This window comes from Trachypithecus francoisi, unplaced genomic scaffold (assembly GCF_009764315.1).
Source record: "Trachypithecus francoisi isolate TF-2019V2 unplaced genomic scaffold, Tfra_2.0 Lachesis_group8, whole genome shotgun sequence".
Taxonomy (NCBI): domain Eukaryota; kingdom Metazoa; phylum Chordata; class Mammalia; order Primates; family Cercopithecidae; genus Trachypithecus; species Trachypithecus francoisi.
Window position 1 is genome coordinate 53,926,863 of NW_022681473.1, and position 26,634 is coordinate 53,953,496.

A 26,634-nucleotide genomic window follows, 5' to 3' on the forward strand; every position below is an offset into this window, starting at 1 on the left:
AGGCAAAAGCTGGTGCTTGTTGGTTCTATAGTGTTCAAGGGCCTTGGGCTGATTATGGAAATGAAATATGTCCAGCAGAATACTTGTTTCTCCAGAGTTAATGCATTTGCTTTCTCTGTTCCTCTCTCTGTGGTGTGGCCATCTGGTCTCTGATGTTCAGCTGCAGAATTCTCTGAAGACTGATTTGTGTCTTGACCAGGGGCCAGATACAGAGAATGTCCCCATCATGTACATATGCCATGGGATGACGCCTCAGGTGAGTCCTCTAAGAGATTCCTATGCCAGGAGTGTGCATGTGAGTGCCTGGCATGGGGAAGGAGAGCTAGGCTCTGTCATGGCAGCTCTGGGACCAGGAGCCACTGGGGCTTTTCATTAGGGCACATCCTCATGAGCTGAAGAGGATGGGTCACACCTGCCTTGCCTGGAAGGAAGGTGGGAGAGTGGATGCTATGACTCCAGGATCCTCCAGGATGGGGAGGATGAAAGGGGTTACATTTCTAAAGAGAAACACCTGCTTCCTTTGGGGAAACTATGGGTACCTCACAGTTCTGACTCTGACAACCAAGCTGCTCCCTAGCAAGAGTAGGAGGTTCTCCCAAGCTCCCTGAAATGTCAGAGTCCCCTCAGAATGCCATGGCATGGTCTTCAGCTCTGCCCTTTAGTAGATCATAGCTGGGGCCAAAATTTATAGCCATGGGCCTTCTTTCCAGCTCTTCTTCTGACCTTCTTCTGGTGGAGAATGAAGGGCAGCTACTGGGAAAATAATTTATTCTTACAAATTCTCCATTCCTAGTCTAAACTTCAGATACTCAAAGAGGATGCCAAGACACAGGCAGGAGAAATGGTTCGTTGAACAAAGTACAGCAGACAACCCTTGACCAAGAATGTCATAGGCTGACCTGTTCTGAATTGATAACATTCCCAGAGTTTACTTATCTCCAGAAGTACACAAGGATTTAAAAAGATATTTGAGCATATAAGATATGCCTATGTGTGCAATTACAATTAAAAGAGTATTTAAAAGAGCTGTTGCCTACCAAAACACACAACTGAAGGACATCATAATGTGTATGTCACTATGTGTGTGAATGATGAGCCCTCCCAGGGATTGTCCATTGTGATCGCTACCATCTTGTCCTTTTGGGGGACTGAGCTGCTGTGATATTACTGGCTGGTTAATTGCAGGCCAGCAGATCAGGTTACGCCCACAGGACCCAGTATGGCAACACATTCTTCATTGTTACAATGGTGTGACATTTTTAATGAGTGACTATCTTTTTAAACATTATATTGAAGTAAAACATATATAGAGGGAATACATGAATTGTAAGTGTACAGCTTAATCAATTTCCAGACTGAACACGCCCAGATCAAAAATAAGAGCATTGCTGTCTGATTTTGAATTCTACATAAGTAGGATTATATAGTATATATTTTCTTATGTTGACTTCTTTCATAATTATATTTTTTTAATTTTTATTTTTATTTCAATGGTTTTTGAGATTCAGGTGGTTTTGGTTACATGGATACTTGGATAAGTTCTTTAGTGGTGATTTCTGAAATTTTAGTACACCCATCACCCAAGCAGTGCACATTGTACCCAGTATGTACTCTTTTATTCCTCACCCCTCCTCCCAACCTTCCCCACCACATCCCCAAAATCCATTATGTCATTCTTATGCCTTTGTCTCCTCATAGCTTAGCTCCCACTTATATAAAAGCGAAATCATACGATATTTGGTTTTTCATTCCTGGATTACTTCACTTAGAATAATGGCCTTCAGCTTCATCCAAGTTACTGCAAAAGACATTATTTTATTTCTTTTTATGGCTGATTAGTATTCCATGATGAATATATACCACATTTTCTTTATCCACTTGTTGGTTGATGGACACTTAGGTTGGTTCCATAGTTTTGCAATTGTGAATTGTGCTGCTATAAACATGCGTGTACATGCATCTTTTTCATGTAATGACTTCTTTTCCTTTGGGTAGATACCCAGTAGTGGGATTGCTGGATCAAATGGTAGTTCTACTTTCAGTTTTTGAAGGAATACCCATACTGTTTTCCATAGTGGTTGTACTAATTTATATTCCCACCAGCAGTGTAAAAGTGTTCCACACACCAAAAGAAATAATCATTAAACAGACAACCCACAGTGTGGGAGAAAATATTCACAAACTATGCATCCAACAAAGGATAAATATCCGGAATCTACAAGAAGCTCAACAAATCAACAACAACAATAAAAACATAATCTCATCAAAAAGTGGGCAAAGGACATGAATAGACAATTCTCAAAAGAAGATATGCAAACAGTCAACAGACATATGAAAAAAATGCTCTGCATCACGAATCATCAGGGAAATGCAAATTAAAACAACAATGAGATACCACCTTACTCCTGCAAGAATGGCCTAACTAAAAAGTCAAAAGCCAATAGATGTTGGCATGGATGTGGTGAAAAGGGAACTCTTTCATCATTACATTTCTGAGATACATCCCTGCTATTACATGTAGTTGTAATTTGTTCATTTTAACTACTATGTAGTATTCCATTTTATAAGTATACCATAATTCATGATCTATTCAACTGCTGATGGACACTTGAACTATGGCCAGTTTGGAAGTATCATGAATACTGCTGCTATGAACAGCCTTGATCATGTCGTTTGGTATACATATATGCTCACTTCTTTTGGATTTATGCCCAGAAGCAGAATTGCTGAGTCATAGGATTGACATATGTTCACTTTTAGTATACATTGCCTGTATTAGTCTGCTCAGGTTTCCAAAACAAAATATCACAGTCCTTAAACCACATAAACTTATTTTCTAACAGTTCTGGAGGCTGGGAAGCCCAAGATCAGAGTGCTGGCCAATTCAGTTTCTGGTGAGGGCTCCCTTCTTGTCTTGAAGATGGCCACCTTCTTGCTGTGTCCTCACATGGGAGAGGCAGATAGCACACAACAATGAGCTCTCTGGTGTCTATTCTCATAAGGATGCTAATCCTGTCAGGTCAGGGCTGTATCCCTGTGACCTCACTTAACCTTAACTTAAAGATTTGAAAAATTATCAGCTATCTATGTTGCAAAAAACTGAGAAAGCTCTTTCTGAAAAGAATGCTAAAGTGTGGCTCATGGTAAAGAGAACATGAGTTTGACTTAGGTGGACTTTGCCAGTCATTTCAACAGAAGCCAGGAATAGAGATGAAATTACACCTGTAGAGAGACTGCCAGTTTGAACTAAAGGGGAGACAGAGAAAGTGGGATGGAATGAAAGAATGCTGTTCGACTTTGGAGTCCATAGGACCATAAGGACCATAGAGCTATTTGGCTGTGAATGTGCTCTATTCCTCAAGAAAACGAAGAATGATGCAAAAGGCATTTTTAGGGATTGTCAGGACTACCACTCCCACATAAGGCCAGGAGAAGGGCTGGTGCCCTGTCTAGCCTAAGGGCCAGAGCCACCCCACACAGCCATGGTAGTGATGCTGGCACCCCAGTGGGCCTGGAGGGCAGAGCATTGAGCCAAAGAGGGCTATTCTCGAGCCTTAAGAGCTAATGGAATTTGACTTGCTAAGATTTTGAGCTTGCTTGGGACTCATCACTCTTTCCTTCATTCTGATTTCTCCTTCTGGAATGAGAATATCTATTCTATGCCTTTCCCACAGTTGTGTTTTGGAACCACATGACTTACCTAATTCCACAGGCTCACATTCGAAGAGAAATTTTTCCTTGGGATGAATTGTACTTGGAGTCTCATTTACCTGATGTAGATGATATTTAGTTGAGACTTTGAACTTTAGAGTTGATGCTAGAATGAGTTAAGACCTTTGGGGCTGTTGGGATGGAATGATGTATTTTGCACGCCTTAAAAACATGCATTTGGGGAAGCCAGGGGCAGATTGTTATGGACTGCATTGTGCCCCTCCTTGAAAATCATATGTTGAAACCCTGACCCTGGTAGTATTTCAAGTGAGGAAGTAATTAAGGTCAAGTCAGGTCATAAGGGTGGTGCCCTAATCTGATAGGATTAGTGTCCTTATAAGAGTAGACATCAAAGAGCTTGATCACTAGCTTTCTTTTCTCTCTGCCATGAAAGACACAGTGATACAGCAGCTGTCTGCAAGCCACGAAGTAGTTCCTCAGCAGAAACTAAATTGGCCAGCATCTTGATCTTGGACTTCCCAGCCTCCAGAACTGTGAGAAAATAAATTTGTTATTTATGCCACCTAGTCTGTGGTACTTTGTGACAGCCTGAGCCAATGAATACACTGCCAAACAATTTTCCAAAATTGTTGTACCAATTCTTACTTCTCCCAGCTTTATATTAGAGTTCTAGTTGCTCTACATCCTTGCCAACATTTGGTATTACCCATATTTTTATAGCCATGGTAGTGGGGGTATAGTACTATCACTCTGTGGTTTTAATTTGCAGTTCTCTGATTATTAATGAAGTTGGGCACCTGGGTTTTCAGCATAGAATGTCTTTATGTTATCCTTGAATGTGGGCCAAGGTAGCCAGGTCACAAGTAGTCGATCTTTCCACAAATTCTTGCTCTGCTTTCTGATACTTGTGATCTTATCTGGACCATTGGACAAATGTTGAATGTTTTGTCTGTGTGATGGTAGGTGTTGGCCTGAGCAGAGGTTGCCAGTTCTCTACCAGCTGCAGATGATACAATATGGGACAGTATCTGTCATAGTTACAGTGTGGATTCTGGAGCCAGATTGCCTGAATCTAAATACCAGCTTTGAACCTTTCTAGTTGTAAAATCTTGGCAAGGTTTTAAAATCTGGGCCTAATTTTTAAATTTGTAAAATGTGGATTAATAATGGTAGATATACCAAAAAGGTTGTTGTGAGGATTTAACACATGTAAAATATTTAAAACAATACCTGGTATGTAGTAAGTCCTCAATAAATGTTATCTATTAGTATTTCTATAAGGAAGTATTACCATTATTACTCCACTTTAATCCTGACTCCTGTTCAGTGTAAATACCCTCAAGGTTCTAGCTGCAACCAACCCTGGACTGACTTTCCTTGACCCCATGGTGCCATCTGCCATGGGGGCCTGCCCTGGTCAAAACCTACCCATAGGCCAAACACAGTGGCCCATACCTGTAATCCCAGCACTTTGGGAGGCTGAGGCAGGCAGATCACCTGAGGTCAGGAGTTAGAGACCAGCCTAGCCAACATGGCAAAACCCTGTCTCTACTAAAAATACAAAAAAATTAGCCAGGCATGGTGGCGCACACCTGTAATTCCAGCTACTCGGAAGGCTGAGGCTGGAGAATCACTTGAACCTGGGAGGCAGAGGTTGCGGTGAGCTGAGATTGCACCACTGCCCTCCAGCCTGAGTGACAGAGTATGAGACTCCATCTCAAAAAAACAAAACAAAACAGAAAACCCACCCATAAACTACTGGAGCATCACTGAGTTACTATGGCACCAAAAATGTAAGGGAGTTAAGGAGAGGGCAGTGAAGTGGGCACTGGGATGCTTGAGTTCAAGGGTTTGTCTTGCCACACAATTGCAACATCACCTTAATCTTCTGTGGGCTTTTATTTTCTTTTACTATTTTATTGAGGTAGAATTTTATACTAAAATACACGAATCTTAAGTGCACAATTCTTTTTTTTTTTTTTTGAGACAGAGTCTCGCTCTGTCGCCCAGGCTGGAGTGCAGTGGCCGGATCTCAGCTCACTGCAAGCTCCGCCTCCTCGGTTTACGCCATTCTCCTGCCTCAGCCTCCCGAGTAGCTGGGACTACAGGCGCCCACCACCTCGCCCGGCTAGTTTTTTGTATTTTTTTAGTAGAGACGGGGTTTCACCATGTTAGCCAGGATGGTCTCGATCTCCTGACCTCGTGATCCGCCCGTCTCGGCCTCCCAAAGTGCTGGGATTACAGGCTTGAGCCACCGCGCCCGGCCAAGTGCACAATTCTTAACTTTGTATACACTGTACGATCACCATTAAGTTCAAACCTATGATTCCAGAAGGCTTCCTCATTTGTCCTCATGGTCATACCTCCACCCAAAGGTAAGGATTGTTTTGACTACTCTCACCACTGATGAGTTTCATCTGAGCCTGTATTTCTGTCTGCAGATGATGAAGCTGGACTGGATTTCTTTAGGCCCCACACTCCCAGCTCTGACAATCTGCTTATCTCTAATTCCTTTGTTTTGAAATTCAGTTGGCCTGGGAAACTGTGAATTTGTGCTTGCCAGGAATGCTAGGAACTGCCTTTGTAAATAAGCTTCTTGATGTGAAGCTGCAGCGAGTCTCAAAGACTTGGGTCTCCCTTCCTCATCCCCTAAAGCCAGAGAACACTCATGCAGCTGGGCTGTACAGGGAGCACTTGGTGTCCGGGTGACCTTTCACGCCAGGCCGTGCTCAGATGCACAACTGTCAGTGCTGTGTAGGGAGGTTTGGGACCAGTCTCAGATTACACACATTTCCCAGGAAGGGGTAGGGATGCTGCTATGGCAGGACTCTGTTGAGGCTGTGGCCTGCCCACTGAGCTGGGAGAGCTGGAAAGGACAAGGTTATCCTGGGGATGGGCTGTGTATTCCCAACCTGAGCTCCTACATCCACCCATGATAAATGCAGGGGTAGGGGATGAGTGAAGGGTAAGGGGATGCTGTCTAGCAAGGCTTCCCAAAGGCATCTTCCAGACTGTAAGAAGTTCACTGCTCATGGAAGAGTAAGAAAAGGGGTACTCTAGGATGTGCTACCTGAGGATGAAGTCAGGGTACATCTCAGAAGGAGACTGTGGAAAGGTGAGGACTCCAAAGATCCTCTGAATCCTGTAGACTTGGCCCAAATCAAACATTCAACATGCATTTCCAGGGATGTCACCCCCTCCTACTGGCAGCTCTCAGCAAAATCTTTCTTGTTACCATGGCCACATAGGACAAGGAGAACTTTGGGAAAGTCACACATACGAGGATGGAACTGTCACATGCCATTGTGCAGATTGTGCACTGTACAACTGCAGGAGATGGACGTGACACTTCACATTGTTGCCTGGGGAATATAGAGCAACGCAGGGTAATGGTATTTCTGACCTCTCCTATGGAACCTTACATATTCATCCCTAAACATCACACTTGATAGGAAACCTGAAAATGCTGAAAGATAATTTCTGAGGCAATATACAGTTATTAAGAACCAGACTATATGGGTTTAAATCCCAGCCATGCCACTTACTAACAGAGTCTCTTAGGTGAGTGTCTCCTCATGCTTCAGTTTTGTTGCCTGGAATGAAATTGGCTGGTGGTTGGTGGCCCCTTGGCTTGTAGCAGCATGAGAGAGAATATAGTAGTGCCAACTTTGCAGAGTTGTTATAAGGATTAAATAAATCAATGCACATAAAGCGTTTAGAGAACAAAACCTGGTACACAGTCATTGCTTACTAAATGTTGGCTATTGTTATTATTACCAGATTGGTAAAGACACTTGAGACCGTGTCCTTGAATTAATAGAATAGGAATTGTTTAGCTTAAAAAGAGAACAGATTTAAGGGGGATGTTAAAACTCCTTCCAAATTATAAGGACGCAGAGTTTTGGCTGAGCATGAGGAAACTCTTCCCAATCATTGGCTCAGGTTATTTTGACATCTCCGTCATCAGCACTAAGCCATGTTTGGCAGGCTCTGGGGACATTCTGAAGGATTTTTATATCATGTAGGCTCTTAAGCTAAGGAATTCCTAAGGGCTCTTACACCCTGGAATTCTATGACTTTTTAATTCATTACCTTGTCCAAATCAAGGTAATGGCTCGTAGCAGCATAACTCTACCCTTCACATGACATTCTCTGTGTGTGTCTGTGTCCATATTGCTCCTTTTCAATGAACAGCATTCATGTGCCAGATACTGTTCTTGGCCCTGGGAAACAGGGATGAACCAGAAAAAAGTGACTGTCCTGATGAAGCTACATTCTGGTACTAGAAACAGACTATTCTCTATTTTCTAATCTTCAAATCTTTACCACAGCCAAGATTTGAACTTGTTTCTCTCTTGAGCATTACATATGGGCAACATTTGAGCTTCATGACTTGGATTTCAGCCAGCAATGGCCAAGAATGGTGAAAGTGTAGGAAGGGCAAGAAGGCAGGACTGCAGGCTGGCCCCGTTCATCTTGCTGACTTTGTAAGATGGTTAAGCAGGTACTGAGTGCATTTGAGGAACTGAGTATCTATAGGCATTTTCTAAAGAAAAATGTTAAAATAAGATGGAGAGATTAAATGCAAAAGTGGTTCATGTCCTATGGGGAAATAAAATTATAGCTTTTCATGTGATCTTTTCTACACAGACAGAAATCTAGGAGTTAGTGTACAACTTCATAGTGTCTGAGTGAGAATTAAAAGGTAAATAGCAAAGTCAAACATGAGTACATTCTCTTGGAAAATTACATACTCTTGGTGTGCCTGTTAATGTCCTAGGATAATATTAAAACGACAGGCCACCTCCCCTCTTTGTTTTTGCCTTATTTCTAGGTTTCAGGTATTTTTCTTACTCTTTTCACAAAGTTTGTTGAAGGTTGAGGGACACTCTAGGCCACTAGTGACTCAGTGACTCTTATGGGTCACAGTTTGACCATGTGACCTTTTCCCCTGCAGAAGTTTCCTGGCGCTGCCATAACAAAGTACCACAAGCTGCATGGCTTAAACAACAGAACATGTCTCACAATTCTGCAGCTTAGAAGTTTGAGATTGGTCTCAGTAGGGCCAAGCTCCCTCTGAAGGCCTAGGAAAGATTTTACTCCAGGCTCTTTCCTAACTTCTGCTGGTCCCTTGGCTTGTAGCAGCTTAACGTCACACTTCTCATGGCATTATCAGTCTGTGTGTCTGTGTACAAATTGCCCCTTTTTATAAGGACACTACTCATGTTGGATTAAGGGGTCCATTCTACTTCTGTGTGACCTCATGCAAACGTAATTATATCTCCAATGACTCTATTTCCAAATAAGATTACATTTTGAGGTACTGGGGGTTAGGACTTTCACATATGAATTTTGGGGTGACACAATCCAACCCGGGTCACCTCCAAGTAGAAATGGAAACCTGACTCTCACTTTCTAGGCCAAAAAGCGTCTCCTATCACTTCCTCTCTCATTTCATTGGCCAGACATGGCCCTGCCTGACTCAGAGGGGTAGCAAGTTGTGGTTTTTCTGTGTGTCCAGGAGGTCTTGTCTTTGTCACAAGAACTTAGATATTTTCTAAATCAATGTTACCTCTGATAAATAAAAAAAAAAATAAGAAAATGGCACCTGGGATGTGAACTGACTTCCCTGAAGTCACACTGCAAGTTACTGGCAAAGATGGAACTAGGAAGGATGCCAGTATTTTGACTTCCAGTTTCTCCTTCATTGTTTCATTCATTCATTCATCAAACATATAATAGATTGTCTTTTATGAAGTCCTCATATTTTGGAAAGTTTCATTTTCCTTGAAGAAGAAGCTTGGTCTGGCAATAAAAAACAAAACTGACAAGTGGAACCTAAAGAATTTCTGCATAGCAAAAGAAACTATTAACAGAGTAAACAGCCAACATACAGAATGGGAGCAAATATTCACAAACTATGCATCTGATAAAGCTCTGCTATCCAGAATCTATAAGGAACTTAAATAACTCAACAAGCAAAAACAAATAACCCATTAAGAATGGGCAAAGGACGTGAGCAGACAGTCATCAAAGGAAGACATACAAGCAGCCAACAAACAATGAAAAAATGCTCATCATTACTAATCATCACAGAAATGCAAATCAAAACCACCATGAGATACCATCTCCCACCAGTCAAAATGGCTGTGATTAAAAAGCGATAGGAAGAGTTTTGTGGAGCAACTTATAGTGGGATCCAGTGGGGCCCAAAAACATTGGAGACCCAAAGACATCTTGGGCCGGACAAAGAGACAGGTTTCACATCTGTGTTTACACCTTTTGAGAGACTGTGCTTCAAAGTCATTGAAAAAGTTCACTCTGTTGTCGTTGTGATATTCCCAGGTCTCAGAGAAGGCCTTGGATAGGAGAAAATAGAGTGTAACTAATCAAATTAGTGAGGTGAAGCTGCTGAGAACCATGCTAATTAGTTAATGCGTAAACGTAACCATTTTATTTAAGTTAGCAGCAAATTTCAAGCAATCCTCAGAATAACTGAGAATATTAGCCCTGATTAGTGTAATAGCCTGGAAAATTTCTTCTGGTGAGAAACCTACAATAGTGGGGTCTCTCCACCAGGTCTTTATTCAGTCAATCACTCATTCATTTGTTCATCCAACAAACATGTGTTGAGTAATATTTTATGCCAAGCATTATAAGACAAAAAGGCAGCTTTGCCCAAGTCTCTGCCCTGGAGGAGTTCCTGTCTGGAGAGGGAGGCAGGAACTTAGATGATCACAGTTTATACAATGAAATCTTGCAACCTATTGCTCCACACTCCCTTCCCACTAGCCCACAAAAAGAGAGAGCAGGAATAAAACCAGGTCTGGGGATTTCTCCCGTTCTTTCTGCCTAAATTTATTAGACAGTAAAAGATATGGGGGTTTCGGGGGAGCGCTCTTTCTGTGGAAAGGTAAATTCTTGGTTATAGGAGAAGAAAGATGAAAGCGACTTTAATTCCTTCTAATGTTTTTGAAATACTAAAGCTGCCATGTTTATGCTTCAGGAAGTGCTTTGACTCAAGGTTTAAAGATTAGAGTTGAGATGAAAGAAGTACTCTATTTTAACCTGGAGATGAATTCCATGAAGCCATCACCTCTCCCCTGTGTGGTATTGGCCCCAGTGTCTGCAAGGGCATTAAAGACCTCTCATGGATTGTGCTTGCACCCCCAGACCTTTCACGTCACATCTCAGAGACGATTGCAAAAGTTTTCCTTTGTGGGCCAAGAATTTAAATGTCTAGCCACTTCTCTGTGGCCTTTGTCAAATTTCTCCAGTTTTCTATGATTTTTGTCTGTAAATAAATAAGAATACCAGGCACTGGGTGGCTGTGCAGTTTGGAAAAAGCCCTGAGTTTATTTCTTGCCTTTACCATTATGAAGTTGTGCCCTCCGTGACTCTGTGGCATGTGGTTCCATTGCTCGGGCGCCTGCTGGTGAATGGTATTGGGAGCCCTGACAGGGTAGTGTTTGGGGGAGCCTCACACACTCCTGCAGCTTTGCCTGGTAACCTCCAGCTCTGCATTATTTAGGAGCTAATCCAGATAGGGTTAATTGGGTCTCTGTGCTTATTGTCCTCTGAGCTGTCACCTCGCCTGGTTCCAGGGACCACCGTTCACATCAGTACAGAGTGATGTGGGGACTGGCCCTGTGAAGCTCTCAGCTTCTGCTTGCCGCACGTTCAGTTTCTCGATGCAGGGTGCTTGTTTGAGAGGGTGTTCTTTGCTCCAGAGGACCCAGGGCATTGGTGGATGTGCAATGTGGTAGAAAGAGTGCAGACATGAGGTCAGATAAGGGTTGGGGTCCAGGCCCAGTTCTGCCCATACCACATGTGTGACAGGGGCAAGTGATCTGATCTTTCTAACCTCAGTTAGGTTCATAATCTGTAAAACTGGGATGTAACTTGCACATCACTGAAGTATTGTGAGGGATGTGATGGCCTGTATGCCATGGTGCCTGGCCCAGTGCCCCGCATGTGACGGTGATGGAAGGTATTACTATGCCTCACCCAAGAGCAAACTCTCCACGGGTGAAGAAAGGGGACATTGGAGGCTAAGAGTTGGGCTGAAAACCTGCAGTTATCCCCACTCCAGTGTCCCTGGGCTGGGGTGGCCTCCTTCATTCCAGCAGTCCTTTGAGAATCCATGAAGACCCTATGCCTAACGTATCCTTGTCTGTGTTCCGGAGCTCAGGAACGTGCTCTTCTGACTGTCTGCTCATGGGTAAGTGATGACGGAGTGAGTTTCAATAATCCAGCCTGTAGTCTCACTCCTTCCTGATGACCCCACTGAAAGGAGGTGAACGGACCTTGCTGGGTTCGCCTGGCTGTGAATCTCAGCTCTGCCACTGGTTGGCTTGTGACCTGAGACAGAATACGTAATTTCTCTTTACCTCAAGTATCTATAACTTAAAGTTTAGTTCATAGGAAATACCATATAACTGTGGGTTATATTATTTTTATGTCTTAATATATAATATTTATGTATGTGTTTATGCATTTACTTCTGTATGTACACACACACACACACACATACACACACATAATTAGTATGTGTCCGTGTCTGCCAGACACTTTCAGTATGTCAGTTGATGTAATCTTAAAACCACCTTGACAGCTTATCCTCATTTGGCTCAAACATGTAAAGATGTCCCTAGGTCCCACCACCAACAGTTGAGTGTGTAGTCCATAAGTCCTAGAACATGATTCTAGGTTTTACTGTGTCACAGCCAGGAGCAACTGCTCCCACGGTGAAGGCTGGGAAGAGGAGGACTAGAGTCCAGCAGCCCTGCTTTCTCCAGCAGCACTGCCTCCTTAGATTCCACGGCCTCCACAGGGCATGGCCCAAAGGACTTTCACAGCTGCCTACTGGAACCTGCCTGCAGTTATCCCTGATTCTCAGGCCACCCAGAGCTGGTGCCCATTCTCTGGGTGAGGTGAGCACCCAGCCAGCTTCCCACCCTGTGTTTAGAAAGAACCTTATTTCCATTTCTCTTTTCAGAGTTGCAAAAGAGAGGCAGACCAGCCATCTCCTGCCTGGACACATCAGCTCAGTGTAGGGGGTGCAGGCAGACAGGGAGGGAGCCCACGGATGTTATAGGCACACAGATGTTAGTGCCGCAGTGCTAACCTTCTCTGCACCAAGTGATGGTGAACTCTGGGCTGCTCCTGCAGCTTCCATGCTAAAAAAAGGAGCTGCTTGATTTGTTATTCATTCCACACGATATGTTTTTCACTTCATGTCCAAACTCCGCAATTAGAGTTGTAAACAGTGAGTTTTGCATGACGTTTATTAAGCTCCTGCAGACTGGGAAGAAGCAGTCATTAGCAGCTCCACAGTGGGCCAATGTTCAGACTCACTAACGAAAGATGGGCTGAGTCTCTTGCCCTCCACCCACCATTCTTTGGAGAGTCTTGCTTCCCAGGCCTCTCTGGCCTTGGGGACAGGTCACCAAGCCCAGTGCCAGAGGAGCTGATTTTAGATCCCGCCTTGGCTGTGTGCTCTCAAGTCACGTTACCTCGCTGAGCCTTCCTGATCAGTAAAATGGGGGCGGGTGCTGTTAAATAAAGTAACAAACCTGCATGTGCCTAGCACCAAATCAGGCACAGAACTGGGCTCAGTAATATTGGTCTCTTGTTCAAACTGGAGTAATCTCTCAACAAACATTCATGATTATTAAAGGTAGCTTGCATTTGTTGCTTACTGTTTCTAGGTGCTTTGTGAATGTAAGCTCAGTTAATACTCTCAAAGGCCCTGTGAAGTAGGCACTGCTATTACCCAGTCTTTACAGGTGAGAAAACTGGGGCTTAAGGCAGGTATGTAACTTGCTCAAGGTTACACAATTACTGAGTGGTAGAACCTGGTTTGGAACCCAGGTTGCCTAACTTCAGACCCCATGCTCAGAGCCATGACTCAGTACTGTCTCCCTGGTTTAGTTAACATGTGGCTCCTGCTCTCAGGAAGTTCTCTAGACAGAGACAGGACAATAAGCCATCACAGGGTGGTGTGATGCCAGCTGGGCACACAGGCAACGTGCAGTGCACACTTGCTAATGAGTGAAGGTTGCAGTGAGAATATGGGATGGACTTCCTGATTAGTCAACTACCCAGGCATACTCTTCTCCTTCGGATCTCAAGGAAAACTGAATCTAATTTGCAGTTTTCTCCCTGACAGTACTGGCAGCAGGTTTCTAAGATTTGGTTGGAGGAGATTTGAAAATATCACTCAATCAGTACTACCCTTCCCCATCCACCCTGGGCTTGGACACAGGCTGCAGGCTACAGGTTCATCAGCTCCCTCCTGGCTTGTGAGGGCTGTCTGCACACACCTCCTGCCTTTAAGGTTCTCCACTTTCTCTGAGGAGTTGAGGTATCCATCTCCCCATTGGGAGATATCTAATCTCAGCATTCCAGGGCCTGAGCATTAGAACCAAAGCCCCCCACTTCCCTTCTTCCCTTTCTTATCCCTCAAGCCTCAGCCCAAAGCCTGCTTCTTTAGGGCAGTCTTTCCTGATTATCCCATCTAAGGTGCCCTTACTTGTTATTCTTAGATCTGTGTACCTTGTCTGATTTTTCCACAGCTCTTGGATTTGGTGATTATTTGTGAATTGTTACACCTGATGGTCTTTCTCCACCACTAGATGGTGAGTTCCTCCAGGGCGAGGCCTTTGTTTTATTCTCCAGGTGGCCCCTTGTTCCTAGTGCACCACCTGGCACAGGGAAGCCACTCAATGCACCTGTGTTTCCTAAATGAATGTTAAGAAAGTTGTTGTTTTTTTATGTAAATGAAGGCTTAGCCAGTCTTCCACACAGAGCTCTCCTAGCAGCCTGCACAGACACACAGCCTTTGAAAATTCCCAGCCTTAATCTCCAGCCTGTTTTTTCATCTGTAAAATGGGGTTAAAGCCAACTACCTTGTAGAGGCTTTGTGAAGATTAAGGGGAGGGATACAATTGACCCTTGAACAACATAAGTTGGAACTGCATGGATCCACTTAGATACAAATTTTCTTCTGCCTCTGCCACAGCAAGACAACCCCTCCTCTTCCTCCTCATCTACCTGCTGAACACAAAGATGCCCTCCACCCACCATTCTTTGGAGAGTGAAGAACTTTATGATGGTTCATTTCTGCTTAGGAAATAGTAACTGTATTTTCTCATTTTGAAATTTCTTATTTCTATTTTCTTTTCTCTAGCTTACTTTATTGTAAGAATTTGGTATATAATACACATAAAACACAAAATATGTGTTAACTGTTTATGTTATCAGTAAGGCTTCTGGTCAACAGTAGGCTGTTAGCAGTTGTTTCGGGGGAGTCAAAAGTTATACATGGATTTCCAATGGCATGGGGAGTCAGCACCCCTAACCCCTACATTGTTCAGGATCAGCAGAAAATAGGATGCTTGGCACCAAGGCTGGCACACATGAAACCCTCAATCAACCAGGTAATCACTGTTATTCTAGTATTCGTATTAGTTATTATTAGTCAAGATAAGAGCTGGCAGAATCTGTATCTGTTTATCACATTCAGTATCTTTGTATGGAGACCTGGGATGGGAGCTTGAGAGATGTGCCCTCCCCTACTGGGATAGAAGCCAGCTCCTGGTTATCTTTCTTGATGATGGACCAGTTGCTATGGGCACAGGATGGGAAGGAGCAGGGGACACCTCCTTCTGTCAGTGTCTCTCCTGCCACCAAGTCATGCTAGCACATGAAGCTGACCTGCCTTTCCATTTGACTCAACCCCCAGGCAGGAAACATGTAAACTCCTCAGACCCCAAGGATTGACAGGGCTGCTTTCACTAACACTTCCCCTTGCAGCTTTCTATCATTCATTCCCCCATTCAAGATGATCTTGCAGAACCACACCCAGGAGGGTCCAGGATATGAACAGCAAGCCAGTGACAGAGTATAAGTTGCAAGAGTTCCATCTCCCTAATGGCTTGGGTACCGTGCCCTCCCTGAAGGCACTTCCTCTTTCCCCAGCAGGAAGTGGGGAGGTTTTCCTGTGATGTCCCTTGCACCAAGTGTAGGCCTTCAAGAAGTTGGGTACTTGAGTTGCTGCTCTTTTGTCCCATTTCTTAGTAGGGTGTCACCAACTTTTTGGGTGAGGCAGTTCTTTACTGCGTGGGACTGTCCTATTCAATGTAGGATGCTTACCATTCTTGGACCCTGACACCAGCAGTGTCCGTATGAGACTAAAACATCCCCATACACCTCCAAAAGGCCCCTGGAGGAAGTGGTACCCACCCCTGGCTGAGAATCTGAGAAAGGGGGGTAAATAAAGAAGCTCTGGGATTTGGGAATGGCTGGCAGCATTGAGTGTGGGTATCTGAATAATGTTTATATCAGGGCAGCTTAAGGATATGCTTGTCTATTTCAAGACAGTTCCTAAGGAGATGTGTTCAGAATATATTACAGGCATAAATGGATTCTTACATTTGATTTTCCCAAGTAACGCAATTGTCACCAGATTGCCTTTGTCCCAGATGCTTTTTCTGAAATCGGTTTGTTGTTCTGCATTAGCCCTGCCAGGGTAGAGCTTTGGTGGAGTCCTGGAGGTTAGCACTGTCTTAATATACTGGGAATTTAAGCAGAGCTGGGTCCTCTAAATCAATCACCAGAGCAGCTTTAGTTTTTTTTTTTTTTTTCCTTGCTCAAAAATGCACTATTAAATGCAGACACGTGTGGGAGTGGAGGTTGGCTTGGATGAAGGACACATTTTAAAAGAGAAATTTTATAACATCTTTTTTCTGCAGGAAAAAGGACTTGCTGGTCTTGCTTCTTGTACAACTGGGCTACAGAATAGATTTGCATCTCCTTCTACTGGTGTCTCTTCTGCCACCAAGCAGCATTTTTAGCATCCTTGGAATACGCTGGGTTGTTCAGAAGTCACCTAATCATATTTTCCTGGGGCCTTCCAGGTGTTTAACAAATACGTGTTGAACAAAGGAATAACTAGATTAATGGAAAATTAAAGCTTTTTAAGTAGTGATTACAAAATGGAATGAGCCAGTGTTCATCTTCTTGCCCCCTCTGGGGTCTTCTAGGGTGGCAAGGTTCACCCTATCCTTGGGACCTGAGGACAGTTGAATCCAAGGGAGCATTTCATCCCTCATAATGCGTGCCTTTGTAGTGGAATGTCTGGGAGGACATGGCAGTGAGAAAACCTCTATCTGAGGAAGCAAATGAGGAAGTGGAGCCAGCGAGTGTAGACTTCTTTTACTTAGAGTTTGCTGTGAAGGGATGGGGATCCTGGCCATCAGAAGGGATGTGGGGTTGAAAGGAGATGTGCATTTGGATTTGCTTTTTAAAGAAAGCAATAAGGGAACATATTTTGCAACTGAAGGGAAGAAACAAGTAGAGAAATCTGATATATTTAGGGGGACAATTAACAAAGCAATATCCCTGGGGGTGGGGACAGGGCGAGAAGAGGTGGGGTGGTCCTGGACGACAGGAAATGAACTTCTGCTGAGGTCCAGGAGGAACAAGTTTGCAGGCTGTCTTGCAACTGAAGCATAAGGGGATCTGGGTATGTGAGAGAATGGAAAAGGTTTAGAAACCCTGCAGAGTGAAAGTGGCTCAGCTGCTAAGCAGGTATCCAAAGAAGTAATACTAGGCTGTGTTGAAGTACCTGGTTGAGGTTAAAGATCATGAGTTTGTGGTGGATTTAATTTACTCAGTTCCGTGAATTTTCTCTGGTAGTGCTAGCATCCAGGGAACAGGTGTGGAGAAGGTGAACGAGGCTATAGAGGTGGAGTTTACAGGGTGTAAAAGGCAGAAAAAGTAAGGAATTTAAAAACTGAAACTGCTAGCAAGAGTGTCATTATTGAAAATTGGGTGCAGCCTTTCTAGGGAGAGGTCAAGAAAGGGTGGTAAGTATAGAAGGAAAGAAAGAAAATTATTCCAAAGGCCTCACTTAGGTTGATGAGCAGGCATTGGGAAGTAAGAGAGTGGGTAATCAAGATTAATAGGTGTGTCATTTTGTGTTGCTATCACCTGAGGCTAAGAAATTAATAATGAACAGAAATGTATCAGCTCATAGCTATGGAAGCTGGGAAGGCCAATATCAAGGGGCCAGCATCCGATGAGGGCCTTCTTGCTGTGTCATCCCATGGTGGAAGAGTGGAAAGAAGGGCTCAAGAGGGGACTAAACTTGTCCTTTTATAAGGAACCCACTCCCTCAATAATGACATTAATCTATTCATAAAGGCAGTGCCCCAATGACCCAAACACTTTCCATTAGGCCCCACCTCCCAACACCACCACATTGAGGATCAAGTTTTCAACACGTGAACTTTGTGAGGCACAGTCAAATCACAGCAAGGTGATTGGGCAGAAGTAGGGCAATGGAGGATTAGAGTTCACAGGTAAAGTAGTTTGGGGCACTAAGAGCTGGGGTCTAAGTGTGGGTGGGCTAAAGTGGAACACAGCACACCACCCCAGAATTGAGGCCACAGTGCAATGTGAATGCTGCCCACTGTGACGTAGAGGAAGCTGTGAGCCTGGTGCCAAAGACCCTGATGGACATAGCTGACTGCCTGACACTTAAGTGAGAAGAACAACATGGACAGAGGGCAATGGTGTATGATGTCTGCTTCTTACAGAGGAGGTGTTTTTTATACTAGGATGGAAGAGTGTAGGTGTAGAAGAGGCACCAGGGAGAGGAGAATGTCAGCTCCACCTTGAGTCCTGATTAGAGACTCAGCAGATTCAAAAACACACGAATAATAGCATCCTCCAGGAAGAGCCTTGTTTGGTGGGAAGGGAAAGGTTTGTTTTGTTGGAAAGGGCCATCCTGGAATGATACTGTGGGTTTGATAAGAGGCTTCAGAAGGCTCAAGAAAAGTATTAGGAGGGAGGGTAAGGAAGGGAAGGTCAACTGGGGAAGAAGCACAGAGCATATCAGGGGTGGAGTGAGGATAAGAAACCCCCACAAAGACAACAAAAGTTAAATCTCATGTAGGGACACATTTAGTGAATTGCCTTTATTAAAGTAACATATCTTCATGAAAATAGACAATGAAATGAATATCTGAGACTGGTGTCATCCAGGAAATCTGTGCTATGTGATTTCCACCATCACTTACATGACGAGGTTCTTCCTGCCAGGCCAGGAAATGGTGAGTAGAGTGGTATATGGAGATAGAACCATTGAAGATTTTTCTGCCAGGGAGTCTTCATGATCCATCTTCCACTGGAGTTTCCGCTAAGGTAACTCTTGTGGCTAAGGTAAAGCCACAAGGAAGTTCCATGTGAACTGGGAGTATTAGAGGAAGTGGGTATCAGAATCAGATTGAGAGAAACCACATCTCCTTGTAATGCAGCCACTGTTGTCACCCTTGGCCCCCAGCTTTTGTGCTCAGGACAAAGCGCCCACTTCCAAAACTCTGTCTGTCCTCATGGCAACTGAACTTTGTTCCCATCACATTGCTCCCGTATTTCATGCTACATTCTGTCCAGGACCATCAGGGCTATATAGAGTTTCCACTGTGCCAAAGGAAGTGATCAGCATCCCAGCTGCCATGAAGAAAAGAGGGCTGGGTAGTAGTGACCTTGGGAGGTCAAGGATGCTTTCCTGAAGAGCTGCTTCTGGACATTAAAGGAAGAAAGAGTGGGATGTGCACTAGCGAAAGCAGAGAAGAACAGTTCAAAAGTGGGGGCCACATGTGGAAAGGGGTAGCATCAGAATCTTTCCTTCTTTCCTCTTGAAGAAGCAGGGCATTGTGATGGTTGAGGTGGGCTTTAGGGCCAGATGACTTGAGTTCAGTTCCCAGCTCTGCCAGTTTTCCTGTTTGATAGCAAATTGTTGCTATCCAATAATTTACCTCTGTTTCATTCTTTTTTCTCATCTAAAAATGGACATGCCCTCATCTCTTCCCCAGGGTTATTTTGAAGATTTAAATAAGTATGTATAAAGCATTTAGCATTCCTGACATATAGTGTAAACTCATTAAATTGGAAACATTATCATTGTAATAATTTTTGTCCATCAGGAGGGGATAAAAAGGAATGCAATTTGCTGAACACCTACCTTGTATGCCATATACTTTACAAACACCTGTAAAAATGAGGTACCTGTATCAGAACACTTTACCATATAACAGACTACCCCAAAATTTAGTATATTGAGACACATCTAATTTTTTTCTGAGAGCAGGCAATTTGGGCTAGGCTAGACTGGCCCTGTCTTCTGCTGGTCTCAGCTGAGTTGACTCAGGCATCTATGGTCAACTGCTGGTCAGCTAGTTGACTCTGTTTCTGCAGACTGGCTGACAGTCAGCTGGAGTGAGGGGCTTCTGGGCCATGTGTGTGTTATCTCACAGGCTAGGCCAGGCTTCTACACATGGTGGCAGGCACAGGGCAGCAAGAGAAGGCTTGAGTTCTCAAGCCTCACAATGCATGATTGCTCATCAGGTCTATGCTTGTATTACATTGGTGATGCACATTTCATTGGCCCAAAGTAAGACACAGCACAGCCCAGACTCAATAAAGGGAGAAATGAAGTGAAGGGAAGAGCTGCGCAGTCACATTGCAAAGTAGTTTGTATGCAAGGATGGGAAAAATCTGTGACCATTTGTATAACACATCACAATGCCTCCTCATGTTCACTTTGTATTATTTTATTCATTTGTTCACTCATTCAGAAATAGTGAGTGCCCATCTTGTGATATGGCAAGAAAAGGGATCCCCAATGTGAATGGCCTTAGTTTTGTAATACTTTTTCTGTCATAGCACAATCCATCTGGCATTGCTATCTGAGGTCTGTAACATCCAATAAAGACATGAGCTGGAGGAAAGCAGGTCATATTTTCCCCAGGGACAAGGAAAATGGAGATGGAGATGGTGTTGGATCAAGTGAAATAGAGAGATTTATATCTGCAGATTAAAATCAGCCACCATTATTTTATCCACATGAACGCCATTTTTTTTTCTGGGTTAACATCTCCCTACTGGATCTTAACCTGCATATTTTATTGCTATGTTCTTTCCTACATCCTTCTGATCACCAAGATTGCTATTGAGTTCAGATCCCACATTGACTGTATGTCATCTGTGCATACTCGCACATGTGCACGCACACACACACAGAGATAAACACATACATACACACACACACACACACACACACACACACATTCCACCACTCTTACTGGGAATATTCTAAGCGCTCCTTAATGCTGTGCAAAATAACTATTGTATGCCAAAAAGGTATTGAGCCTCCTTATTTCTCAGGAGAACCAGGTAAGGTCTAGACATGGCATAGACTATGTCCTAGGGAGAGACCCCATTCTATCCAAGTCATTAATCTGCTGGGCTATACGGAGAGTGATGTCCAAGGCCCAAAACTGGCCAGAGAGCAGCTTAGAGGAGTTTTGGAGTAAGGGATATGAGGCAGCACCAGGGAGTGCACCTGCATGAATTTCTGGATTCCAAATGCCCCTGGAATAATTTATTAACACATTGATTCAACTAATATGTTTTGAGTGTATATCATGTAACAAACAGGAAGTTCATTAATAGAGATAGAAGGGTGAGCAAGACAAACATGGTGTCTGCCCTCAGGGAACTTGGAATCTAAAGGGGGTGACTGCTGTTATGGTGGCATCCCTGACAGCTAACACCAAGCACAAATCCTTCCATGTAATTCTGCCAGCATCCTCGGAGGTTGGCAGCATTTTTAGCCTGTTTCCACTGATGAGTAAATTGAGGGGATGAATGGCTGTGTAAACTGCCTCTAGTCACACAGCTCAAGGGTAGTGGGGGCAGGGACTTGAGTCGAGGCAGTTTGGATCCAGAGTCAGTCAGTCTTTAATCAACCCTCTCCTCCGGAGACCCACATTGGATCAAGTCTCATTGGTATCTATGTTCAAAGTTTCTTGTACTTTTCCTTAAGAGCATGCATCACATTTAGAAGTTCTATTTTGGTGTGATTATTGGGGGAGGGAGCTGTCCGTCAGTTCAGTCTTTCTTATGCTCCAGTAATATATGACCTCAAAATCTCAGTGGCTTACTGCGCCCTACTGCACATCTGTTTCTTCCCTGACCTTATCTCTCTTTTGCAGAATCTTGTCAAAAGCAACTGATACTAAAAAGGTACAGTCTGCATCTAAGCACGGGCTCACTTGCTGTATTATCAGTCTACTAAGATATTGCAGTCCAACTAAGATACTTATATCTTACCAAGCAATTTCACCAACCATCTCATGGTTGCCTAGATGAGGTCACCATCTTTCCAGCCTCCAGTGTTGGTTTATTCATCACCTACCTCTGGCCTTAAAGTCAGTGCCCATACTTTAAGGTTTGGCAGTACCCCTCCTCTAGTGTTGGTTTTTTTATCAGTCATCTTAAGCTGACATCCCCACAGCTCAGTGGCTTACAGATGTGTTTATTTCTTACTCATGCTACATGGTCGTCATCATTCAACTTCAGCTCTGTAATCTCAACTTTTTCTAGGGTCAAAGGGGCAGCTCCTTTCTAGGATGCTGCGGGTCCAGTGGCAGAGAACAAAAAGACAGTCGATATATCACATATTGCTCTTGAAGCTTCTGATTGGGAATGACATCTGTCACTCACATTCATGTTCCAGCTAGTCATGTGGCCATGTCTGACATTAATGATGTGGGGATGTACAGTAGCTCAGTAGGGAGGGGAATACAGGAAGAAGCATCATAGGAGAGGGCAGAGACTATTTTGAACAACAAATCAATCTGTTAGAGTAGTTAAGAAGTGTGAATTGACTGTCACAAGCTGATGCAGAGTGGGCAGACTGTTGTTTGTGAAAAGAGTGTCAGGGGAAGTATTCCTCAGTGCATACGATATGCACCCTCTTTGCTGTTTGTGAGTGAGTAGGCACAGCTTATAGCAGACAAGCAGACACAGCTATGAAGTGTTTTGAGCAATACCTTCCAAAATAGAGCCCAGTAGTCAGATATCAGGTGTTCGAGATTTCTTGAACATAGAGAACTTACTAATGAACAAGCTAACTGTATTTGTTAATTTGGGGGGGTCATTATCAACAACAAATAAAACAAATTTGGGTAGCTTAAGGTAAAGACAAAGGGTGAATGTTTTAGAGAAAACCTGGGGCCATTCCTTTTTAGACTCAGAGGAAAGGTTGAGGGGAAAGGCAGGAACTAGGACAGCTCCAGGGGCCTCAGCAGTAAAATTCATGGCTCTTCCCTAGAGAGTTGCCCTAAATGTATCTTAGCTTCCGGGCTACTTTTCTGTGTCTTTCTCTTTCAGGTTTTAAATTCCTGGGAGAAGTCTTCTTGGCTCTTTGTAACAGTTCCATTCTCACTGATGGGCAGGGTGGCAGAGTCCCAGAGCATAGACCATTTGGGCCAAGCACAGAGCCATCTTCAGAGGAAATGGGTCACTGTCAGCCAGGCAGCCCCTCCAAGGGGTGTGTGCTAAATTACCAAAGGCAGGTACTTCCTGAGGGTCAAAGCGAGGATGAAATGTGCTTTTTACCAAAGGTGTCCCTTATCTCCGGATGACCTCATCACCTACAGAGAAGGATTGGCAAGATAAGTTTGTGTGATGGTGTCCCATGAACCCACGTCAGAAGGGTGCAGCTGTTCCTCAGAGCTCCAGGTCTGCCTTGCAGGGACCTCAGGTGTCATCATGGCTGCTGCACTGAAAGGTGGCCTGTCAGATGTGGAGTCCCCAAAAGGAAGGCTCAGGAGCACCAAGTCTTGTGTGTATGAGCCCCACTGCTGACTGAGGTTGCGCTAGGGCCCAAGTCCAGTGACAGGCTTGGGCTCAGCCTCTATCTAGTGTCAGTGTTGAGGACCTGGGCATAATGGCCACAGGTGGAGCTAGCCACGGGCCAGCATTGTCTTGAGTCAGGTTTCTCTAGAAGCAGATCCTGAGACAAGGGTTTGTGACAAGTAATGTATCTGGAAGGCAATTCTAGAAGTGGAAACATGAGCCAAGGGAGAAAGACAATCAATGGCATGTGAATGCACAGGTTAGCAATGTGGGCCGCTGGTGCCAGTGCTGCTGGGGATTTCTGGAGGCCTGTAGGGAACATGTCTCCAAATTATCCCAAGAAGGAAGAAGGATGGGTTATTTGTCCACCAGCTTCCATCCATCATTGGTTGGGGGCTGCTTCTGGAGCTAGGTATAGGAAAGGCAAGCTCCTGCAGCAAGAAAAGGCCCCCAGGCAGAGGGCAGCAGGGGCCGACAGAGGAGGTTGTTCACACAGCCAGGGCTGGGGAGTGCCCAGATGCATGGGTGAGGCACTAACAGTATCCAATACAGCCACAAACAGGGCTGACACCAGGTTATGCTGTCAAAGTGAATGGGATGGGTTTTCTAGGAGTCACTCAAACTTTGTCCTATATCCAGGAGAGGCTGAGCCCTGAGGGGGATTGCCACCACACCCTTGCTTGTTCCACATCTGATGATGGTCTTCTCAAGGGTTGCTGATGGGCCAGGTGTATGTTGAAGGACAGCCACTGAGGGCTGTCAGTCTCTCTGCCTTTTAAGACTGAGTACAATGACTACATCTCCAGAGCACCGGAGATATCTGAGTGCACTGTCACTTTCCATGCCCTTTGCGGCTCTTTGCTGTCTGGTTTTGTTCTGACAGCAGCACGCATCCTGCGCGTATCCTTTCCCTGAGCCAAGTCCAATTCTTCAACCACGGGGACCCGGCCTACCACCCTGGCCATTGTTATTGATTGGGCCTCCTCTGTGATCTGTCCCATGGCAGCGTGTTTCTGCTTGACGTGGCTTTTGTTTGCAGCGCCCATCTGTGTCAAGGCACTTTGCTGGAGAGAGCCACTGAGGCAGGAGCCTGTCCCAGGCAGCCAGGCTGGTCTGGGGGATGCAGAGGGCAGGAGGAGGAAAGGGAGGAGCAGTGGCAGAAGAATCTGGATGAGGGGCTAAGGCCTAGATCAGGAGAGTTTGCAAGTGTTGGTCCCTAGAGACAGACCCGGAGGCTGCAGAAAAAGGGAGACATCACCAGCAATCCCAGTAAAATGGGGCACCCATTCTTTGTCTTATACTCAACCACACCGAGGCACCTCCAGGCCAAGCTTGCTTCCAGGCTCCCTGGATGTTTTTGAGTCAGAAGACTCTTAGAGCCCCTCAGATGTGCTAACAAGTGGGGGCACTCACTGATCTGAGTCACAGCTCCCTGGGGGCCAGCGGGGTGCTACCCAGTCTCTTCCCCACTCATCCCATTGGCACTATCATTCCTTAAATGGCATTGTACTGTCAAGCCTCTGTGGCTTGTGTTTGCCTGTTTCCTCTGCTAGAAGTCCCTTGTCCTTGACAAATATTTGGGCAAACTACTCTCTCTTTAGGCTGTTCTCTTTAGACTCATTACTCACTGACAGCCCCAGGTAGAGACTGTTACTCCAGCTCTGGGGCACCCCAGCATGCTGCCCACCCATCTGTTGTAAGCTGGCCATGAACATATTCTACCCATCCTCCAGCATGTCTGTCTCTCCACCAGGCTGACTCCCTGAGGGAGGGGCTCCCCGTCTCCTCTCTGCTTTCCCAATGCCCAGGCCAGCCCCAGCACCTGAGAGGCACAACGAGTGTTTGTTGAATTGACTGGGATCAACTCCTCACTGATAGGCTGAATTCCAGTTATAAACCTCTCCCCAAAAAGCTGAGGGATTCGTGTGCCTGTGCTCAGCCTCACCTGTTCCCCCTCCAACAGGGAAATGGGTTCACAGAGGAAGCCCTGAGCTAGAAACCCAGCCTTACACATGTATGTCATCACACTAATGGAGAATGGTGCTTATAAATGCTTCCCGTTCCTCACATGGACCGCATGCTGTGGTTGATGAACATAAGATCGTTCTGGAAATGACTCTCCTTCATTTCTGATTTAGCATCAGCACACTGTGGCCCTCAGCACTGTAACGAACCTCTGTGTCAAGGGGTTAATGACCAATAACCAAACCCTTAAATCAGCCTGCCTGTCTGCAGAGAGGCCTGCAGCTTGTTCTTTGAAGAAGAGGAAAAAGCCCATTTCTAACACACATTCTGGATGTCACAGCCAGCACTCAGTAAATTGAAATTTAATAAAGCAAGGCTCCCTTCCTTCTTCCCGCCCTCTGTGTCTGGCATCCTGCCTGTTTCCATGACTCTTACCTGGAGACCTATTGATCAGACTCAAGACAGGGGCACAGAGAGGAGGGGGTTGAAGCATTGCAGCTGGACGGGTAGCTCACTTCCTCCTGGGTCTTTTCTTGCCCTCCTATGGATACCCTGGTCCTTGCCTACCTTGTCCTTGCCCTGCAGATAGGGATAAGTTCCCCCTTCTCATTGTAGGGGCAAGCTAGATCCCTATCTGCAGGGGCATTGCTTTTAAGCTAGAATCCAGAAGGGTGTGTGCTGCACCAACATTTTACTCCTAGGCTTCCCAAACTCTCCTTAACCCAGCTGGTTTTCAACCTTAGTTGCACATTAGAATCACCTGGAATAAATCCCTATGCCCAGGCCCCAGCCCCTGAGACTGTGGTTTGTAGGTTTTAAAGCTCCCCAGGTGATTCTGCTGTGCAGCCAAGGTGGAGAGCCCTGCCTTAGCTTGATTGCATTTAGGAGTTTGTCCTTGTGAGTCTTGTGATTTCATTTGCTCTCAGATATTCTTCCTCTTGCAAGATCCAGGCCATAGCTTGACTGTGCCTTCAATGACCTTTGCCAACCGCCTGATTTTAAAAGTTTGCAATCACCCTGTTATATGCAACTCTTAACTCCCTAGACAGTGTCACACCATTCCCCTGTTATGTCCCCCAGCCCCTCAGAGAGCTGGGCTCTTAATTCCTTGTTGGGCTGCAACCATCCAGAATACGGATAAATATCCAAAGAAATGACAGGGATGCTGGTTCATCCATTTCCAGTGTAAGTGCCTGGCCAATTCAGTTGTTTTCTCCCTTATGATGGGTTCTAGAACCTCTTGTAAACAGTGTCCCAGTATAACTCTCCCTTTCCACCCCTCATCAC

The 26,634-nt window shown here is 44.8% G+C and overlaps 1 protein-coding gene across 3 annotated transcripts in view; it reads left to right on the plus strand.

Moving 5' to 3' along the window:
- The window catches only part of GALNT18 (polypeptide N-acetylgalactosaminyltransferase 18), a 350,932-nt gene that overhangs the window by 295,109 nt on the left and 29,189 nt on the right, over nucleotides 1-26,634 (plus strand). For 2 of the 3 annotated variants that reach the window (XM_033204872.1, XM_033204874.1), the window contains exon 9: nucleotides 161-256. The exons of the other annotated variant lie outside the window; for it this stretch is intronic. In XM_033204872.1, coding sequence (XP_033060763.1) covers nucleotides 161-256 — 96 coding nt within the window. The remainder of the gene's footprint in view (nucleotides 1-160; nucleotides 257-26,634) is intronic. 3 annotated transcript variants of the gene reach the window in all.